Source organism: Ailuropoda melanoleuca, chromosome 5 (genome assembly GCF_002007445.2).
Source record: "Ailuropoda melanoleuca isolate Jingjing chromosome 5, ASM200744v2, whole genome shotgun sequence".
Taxonomy (NCBI): Eukaryota; Metazoa; Chordata; class Mammalia; order Carnivora; family Ursidae; genus Ailuropoda; species Ailuropoda melanoleuca.
Window position 1 is genome coordinate 28,586,962 of NC_048222.1, and position 7,405 is coordinate 28,594,366.

General features: G+C 54.5%; 1 protein-coding gene across 1 annotated transcript; it reads left to right on the forward strand.

The window, feature by feature from the left end:
• Positions 1–2,160: 2,160 nt before the first annotated feature.
• Positions 2,161–5,420, forward strand: LOC117802441 (ras/Rap GTPase-activating protein SynGAP-like). The gene is made up of 3 exons (XM_034661684.1): positions 2,161–2,377; positions 2,986–3,107; positions 5,220–5,420. Exons 2-3 carry the CDS (start codon positions 3,003–3,005, stop codon positions 5,418–5,420), a joined length of 306 nt encoding a protein of 101 aa, XP_034517575.1. The 5' UTR covers positions 2,161–2,377; positions 2,986–3,002.
• Positions 5,421–7,405: the final 1,985 nt, after the last annotated feature.

The following is a 7,405-nucleotide window of genomic DNA, read 5'->3' on the forward strand; positions in this document are numbered from 1 at the left end:
ATAGAGGGATAGGGTTGGGGGAAGAGCTGCAGAAATAATTTGGAGGTGGGAGCTGAGAGATGAGGAAAATATTAAGGAAATAGAAGGACAGTCTTAGGAGAGGGGCTAGGAGGGGGCAATGAAAACATAGGGGTGAAAAGAGAAGCAAAGAAGATGGGGGGTAGAATACGGTGAAGGGGCTCAGAGAATGGTAGGGGGTTGAAAAAGAGAGGAGGATGGAGGGAGAGAAGAAGGGGCCAGATGGAGAGAGAGGGAGGCAGTGGGGGGTGGGGGGAATGGAGGGTCCAGATGGAGGGAAGAGAGGAGAGAGGGAATGGGCTGGGGGAGGAGAGACCAGGGCAGGGGGAGGGCCAAATTATGTGTGTGTTTATTGAAGGGGGGAGGGGGCAATAGAAGTAAGACTGAGTGATGGAAGTAGAGGGCAGGTTAGGACCCTGCCCCAGACTCTGACCCTCCTTAAGGCCTTTGACCAGTGAAACGTAACCCCTGGGGTCCTATCCGCCCCCTTCACTTCACCACTTTTTACCCCCCTCCCCCACCTCCAATCCCTATTACCATTCTCCCTCCCTCCTCTGGTGTCCATCACCTATATCTTTCCCCCCATATGGTGTCCGTTCCTTATATGAGTCCCCCTTCTGTGCTTCCCTTATATCAGTTCTTTCTCTGGTCCATTCTCTCTCCCTCTCTTCTATCTGGTAGCTCCCTTATATCTCTACCACCTCTTCACCTGTCCTTCATGACCCCCTTGTCTTAGTACCCCTGTTAGGTGCGCCTCATTTCATCTGCCCCATGTCCACTTGGGCTCTTCTGGTATATTCCCTTGTCCCTAGGGATTTACTCTCATTTTTGCCTTTCTTTCTCTTGATCCATCCCTATGATTTGTCCCACAGCCCATCCTCTATCCCTACCCCATTCCCTGTCTTGTCACTGCAAGTCTGTGCCTACCCACTTTCCCCTAACACCTCAGCTCTTACCACCCATTCCTATTTTCTTGTCTCCTCTACTTCCCGGGGTGTTGGAGATTTGGGTGCAAAGATGCAGGTTTTGATGGTTGGAACAGGACCTAGAAGACATCCCCATCTGAGCCTTGTGGGACTTCTTTTCCTAGTAAAATTTTCCCTTTTCTCAGCTGTGTTCGTCTGTCTCTTGGATCTGCCTCCCAGAATCATCCTTACTTAAGTCTAGACAATATGTGTGTGTGGGGTGTGTGTTTCCAGAGTTGCTTCTAAGCTAAGTTCCCTGCGGCCTTCCCTGCTCCCAGAAGGAAGGTGTCCCCTGAACTCTAACCTGCCTCCCCGTGGCCACAGCCTGAACCAGCCCCTCCCAGAATGATTAGATGTATCAACAGATTTCTCCTCTGGGAGTCCTTAGAGTCTGAGTGCAGTGGGCATGTTGCCTGCAGTGCGTGCAGTCTCAGAGCCTGGGGACTGATGATCTCTGTATCTAGAGGGTATCAGATAGAATCTCTGGGATGGCATTGAGATAGTGAAAGTCTCAAAGTATTGGGTTTTCTAAATATCTGTATTCTAGGGGTTCACCTCTGACTCTGATCTGCAGGTTGGGTAAATTTGAAGAACATGTTTGTAGACAGAAAGGGGCTAGATTTTTCAAAACTTTCCTACTCAGGGTATTAGTTAGAAAGAAGCTTAACGACCAGTTCTTTTCCTGCACTGTACCCATGATTAATTATCTTGTAAAGGTGACAGAATTAGATTTTTCTTCTTCTAAATTGTTTCTCACTGTGATACCTTAAACTTATTTTCTATCACTTTGATGTTACCAATTTGATTTCTTTCTATCTTCCATAGTGCTTGTTCCCTGTGTCCCTTTGATGGTGTGTGGCACTGGGATTTAAAGGAGACAGTTGGCAGGGGTAGGGGCATGGGAAGAAGAGCTAAGTTGGGTAAGATGCCCCTGGGGGCATCTCCGAGCATGGGCAACACTTGGTCTACTGTTTGTCCCCATCCCCAGCTTGAGCTTTTGGAGGACCCCCTTCCGTCCCAGGCCTGGATCTTCCGTTTTTCCTTCCCCTCTTTCTTCCCCAAGCTCCTCAATGTGCCTTGGAGAGGTTCCTCACCTGTGGAGCTGGCTTCCATCCTGTCCATGGAGACTAGGTGAAGAGAGGGGGCAGTATCGAATCTTTGATCTCTGGGCATGGAGTGGGAGAAGAGATCAATTCAGTCTCTGTTCATTCAAACAAAGTCATGTTTCCTACCTCCTCACTCTCCAGCCCCTCCCAGAGCCAGGTGTTGACAAGATCTATCTTCCCCCTATCACCAGAAGAACCAGAACTTTCCCCAGAGTTGATCAGGGTTGGGCTAGAGGAGGAGGGAGATGAGAATAGAGGAGAGGCAGGAGGAGAGGACTTTGTGAACAGGTAAGCTCCCTCACTTCCTCTCTTTTCCAGATGTTTAGCTCTCAGAATTTCATGCCCAAATGTTCCTACACCCCCGGCCCCATCCTTCTTTCCCACAGCTGTGTAGCTTTTTCCTCTCACTCTCTTACAGCTGGGGGAACCACCTTCCCTCCAAGTCCTTGTCTTCTTCAGTTATTTGGATGCTCTCCCTCCTCCCAGTCTCCTGCCACCACCATCTCTGTGTACTTCTCTTCTGCCGGTTCTGCTGTACCCTCCATCTTTTCATGTTTTGGGTATGGATGGAGAGCACCGCCACCTTTCTCTGCCTCTGAATGTGTACCCTCTCCGTCATGATATAATCCCCCTCCCTGAACCGCCCGTCTTATTTCTTTCCTTCAGTCTACAGAGCCCCCATGTGATGTGATTTCCCCTCCCCTCTTTCCTCCCAGATATACAGGCATATCTTCTGTTCTTAAATAAGTTACCATGTGCCTCACCCCCGTCTGTGATCTCAAGGCGGGTGGGGTCTCATTCTCCTACTTTGTGGACTCTCTTCTTGCCATTTTGGTCCTCTGTCTCCTAAGTGCATAGAACCTCCCTTACCATTTCTGTGTGTCTCTGTCCCCCAGATGTACGGGGACCCCCTATGCACCGAACCCAATACGTTCATTCCCCATATGATCGTCCTGGTTGGAACCCACGGTTCTGCATCATCTCGGGGAACCAGCTTCTCATGCTGGATGAGGACGAGGTGAGCAGAGTGGGAAGGTTGGGGAAAGACCTCTGGGTAGCATGGGAGAATGTGGAGAGAAAGATGAGGAGAATCCTCATTAGTGAAGGGGTGAGAGACACAGAGAAAGCAAAGAAGAGAGAAACATTTGCAAGCAGTTGGAGGAGGGTGGCCATTGAGATTTGGATTGCGATGTGCAAACGTGCAAGCATCCTCTCACCTTGGCCAGGGGGTCTTTCAGGGCCACGTGCAGTATTGGGGAGGAGATGCGGTTCTGAAGACTTGGGGGTGGCTCCTGTTGTGGCCCTGCCCACACTGTGGGATAGGTTAGGCTGGGAAAGGGAAACTGAAGGGCTTGAAGAAGGGGTGGCAAGAAATGGGCATTGCTTTGGAGGGATCACCTCCCAAGTGGTCCTCGGGAACCCTTTCCTGTTCTTCCCCCACCCCAGCAAGACCTATCCCTCACCACTCCCAGGCCTGCCCCTATGATGTGAGGAGTGGGAACTGAGGGAAACCGGGACTGGAGGGGGCCGGAGGGTACTGGGAGAGATGACAGAAGTCAGTGGATCTTGGTGTGGATGGTGGTGAAGACTGGGAAGTTGCCCGAGGTCAGGGTTTAGACAGACCAGGAGGGCTTTCACCAGGGACACCAATCTGGAAAGAATATAAGGGAGGAGATGCCTGGGGAATGAGGGTAACTGGGAGTAGGGGATATTTTCTAAAGAAGTGGGAGTGGGAGAGGGGCAGGGACTAGCCAGAGTGTGGGAGGTGGGGGCCATGCAGGGCCATTAGAGCCAAGCGAGTATGGGTTCTGACTAGGCACTGGGTCAGCAGTGGAGGACCCATCAGAGGAAACAGAGGGTGCAGATATGAAAGGTGGATGCCCAGAGGTGTGATTCAGGGAGTGGGGGTGATTTGGGGGACCAGCTTTAGAGAGGTAGCCTTGGAGACTAGTGAGGTGGTGAGAGGTGCTCCTGCTGCTGTTGGGGAGGGTGTGGTGAGGCAGGGATAGAACTGGTTGGGGTTAATCAGGGTTTGGAGGGACCTGAGGGTCAAGGGAGAGTGTGGAAAGGCTGGCTAGAGCTTCCAGGTCACAGAGTGAAGTCCAGGTGTCTAGGAGGACATGGTAACTTTAAAGGAAGAAGTGGTTCAGGATTGGGGGGCATTTGAGTGATTCACTAGTGGTCACTGGTCTTGACCAGGCAGGGGTCTGTAGAGTCAACTGGGGGAACTGGAACCAATAAGAGTGGGGACTGTTGTGAGGACTGAGAGGGTGGGATAATGAAGGAATGACAGAGCTGGGCACAAGTCCAGGGGACTGGAGGCCAGCAAGCTGAGGGGCAACCCAAGTGGCCAGAGTCTGGAGTGGGAAGGGTGTGGGGGTGCGATGGGTAGGTGAGCAGTGTGTAGGTCACAGGGGGCTGGAAGTAGGTGGGCTGTGGGCCTGGAGCTAGGGACTAGCAAGGTAGGGTGGTTCTTGTAGGGGTGGAGAAGATTGGAGGATTCCAGTTGGGGATGAGGCTCTGGGAGAGGGAATGGCTCAAAAGAAGGAGGCAAGTAAAAGAGGTTGAGTGGGGGGCAAGGGAAAGAGATGAAGGGTGGGGGAGGTGACCAGGCCCTTTAAGGGGGGCGGGGAGGTTGGGTCCCAGTCTGGCCGAAAGCCGGGCCGTGGGAGGGAGACAAGCTGTAGATCCTGATTATAAATGCAGCTTCTGCTACCCCCGTGACAGGCACGGAGGGAGGGAAGGTGGTGAGGGAGGTGGGAGGTTGGGAGGAAAGCGGGGAGAATGGAGGAACTGAAGGTCAAGGGGAAAGGGGATTACCAGAGTAGCAGACTCCTGCGGGGTTTCAGGAAGAGCTGAGTCGGGTTCGGAAGAATTTCCTGGAGGGTGTTTCAAAAGAAATGGAGGAAGGAAAGAGGAGGATGGGACGGGAGGGAAGGAGGGAGAGAGACTTGGAGAGAGAGGGGAAGGAGAAACCGACTCATCCCGAGACACTTAAAGAGTGTGCGGGAGTAGAGGCCGAAGGTGGGCAGGTCCGGTGGAGAGCGAGGTTCATCCTTCCTACGTGGGGGAGGGAAAGAGGAGGGACGGCCTGGGCCAGTGAGGTCTGACACACCCCCGCATCCCCTAGATACACCCCCTTCTGATCCGGGACCGGAGGAGCGAGTCCAGTCGCAACAAACTGCTGAGACGCACGGTCTCCGTGCCGGTGGAGGGGCGGCCCCACGGCGAGCATGGTACGGCGGCCGAGCAGGCTCTCGTGCCCCGGACAGTGGCGGGGAGACGGCTGAAGGTGGCCGGGGCTGCAGGGGAGGGGGAGTCGGGGAAATGAGGGAGCTGTCAGGGGGTGGGAGGAGGAGGAGACACTGTCTCTTATCCTGCGAGTGGGAGCCTGGAAGGAGAAGGCGCCCTCCTCTGGGATCTGGAGCGGGACTGGGGCTGTGGGTGAGAGGCCCCAGTGGTCTTTGCTCTGTTTCGCTCCCTTTTTCCTCTCCAGCAGCGAAGTTTGCCTGTTTTCCTGGTACTTGTAAAAATAGTCTCCTTAGATCTTTAGCTTCCTGTCCGAGCGTTCCTGCCCCTGCCCCTCCCAGCCCTTGGTCTGGGATCGTGGAGAGAATGACCTAGTTCCTGCCCTCCCCCCAGACCTCTGCCCCACCCCCACGCTCCTGGTTCCTCTTCCAGACCTTCTGGCCTGTGGGCCCTCCCTCCCTCTTTTCTTGCCCCTTTTTCTCTTCTCTTCAACTGCTTCTATTTTCTGCAATTCTGTCACCCCCTTTCCCTTTCCTCTCCAATTTCTCTTCTTTTCCCCACCCCTCTTGATTCCTCTGTCGCACCCCTCTGCTCCCGGTGGAACTTCATCAGACCCCCCATCATCTCCTTTCTGTCTGTCTGTAGAGCTATCTGCTCAGTCTGTCTCTCCAACTCTCTCCCTCTCTCCATCTGTCTCTTCCCCTCCCTCCCTCTCTCTGCCCCCCCTCCACCCCCCTCTTTAGTCATTTAAAAAAAGATTTTTGTCTTCCTGAGAAGTTCGCTTAAAAGGTTTCCATGGGAACAGTGAGGGGAGATGAAGGCAGAGAACAGAGATCTGCAGCCAAGGTGCAGAGAGAGGCCCTCAGCCCCCAGAAACCCCCTTGTCACTGCCCCCTACCACTGCATTCCCCTTCTAGGCCTAGGGATCCAGTTTCTGCATCCCCCCAACCCCGGTGACCCCTTTCTTCCATCAGCAGCCCCTTCCCTCAGGGATCCAGGTTCCCAGTTTCTCTTCCTCAAAGAGATCCAGTAGCCTGTCTCCATCCCTTAGCTCCCTATATATAGCCCTCTTCTGATAGGCCCAGGTCTCACTGCCCTTGGGGGCCAGCTCTGGGACCCTGGGATGGGTGGGTGGGTAGGGATGTGTGTCATCGTCATGGAAGCCTCTGACCATGGGGGTGTGTGGATAGCACAGTTCGAAGCCAGGTGGTGGTGGTGGTGGTGGTAGTGGTGTGTAAAGAGAATGTGTGTGATGTCTGTCACATCTGTGTGTGTGTGTGTGAGTCATGTCCATGTCTGGGAAAGAGTTGTGTGTGTGCACATGTGCATACCTGTATGTCCAGGCCAGAATGGTCACATGCGCATGGAGCATGTTTATCATATATGAGGTGGTTGATACCTCTGCCCACATAATTTCCATGTTTCTCCTTATCCTGAGTCCTCAGGGTCTGGGGTCTCTGGTGTGGGTCTCCTGTGGGTTTTGGGTGGGGGCACCCGTGTGTGTTTGGAGTTGGGGATGGTGTGTGGAGGTGGTTGTGCTGGGGGTTCAATAGGGGCTGGAAGGGGGTCCTGGAGTAGATCTAGTTGGAGGGAGGGTCTAGTGAAAGAGTTGATAGCTGGTGAACGTTTGGGGTTTTCAGGGGGACGTGGAATGTGTAAAGGGCATGGAGGATATGCAGGGACATAGGGATCTTTAGGGGCTTGGGGGCTTGGGTCCGCGAAGGTGTGTGCTGAAGCTGTGGACGCTGGAGCCCAGGAGAGGTCGCCGGACCTTCGAGGGGCATTGGAATCCAGGGCTCCTCCTCTGCTGGGTGGAGCCGCGGCCCCTCGTTCCCTCCGCGGTTTTGGTGGGGGGTCCTGCTCGGGAGGGGATGGTGGGAGGCCCGGTTGGTTTTGGGGGTCCCCTCGCCCCCCTCCCCCGTCTCTCTCGCGCTGTCTCCGGGCGACGGGGCTCGTGACAGAGGCGGCCACGGCAGCAGCGGTCGCCTAGCAACGGCGGCGGGGCCCGGGCAACGGCGGCAGCGGCGGGAGCGGCGGCGGAGGGAGCCGTTCCCGCGGCCGTCACCG

What these genes read in the sequence shown, in the direction of transcription:
- LOC117802441 (XM_034661684.1), top strand. Translation starts at nt 3,003, where the DNA reads ATGCACCGAACCCAATACGTTCATTCCCCATATGATCGTCCTGGTTGG. An exon ending in TCATGCTGGATGAGGACGAG is followed by an intron (nt 3,108 to 5,219) that starts GTGAGCAGAGTG and finishes CGCATCCCCTAG; the next exon opens with ATACACCCCCTTCTGATCCG.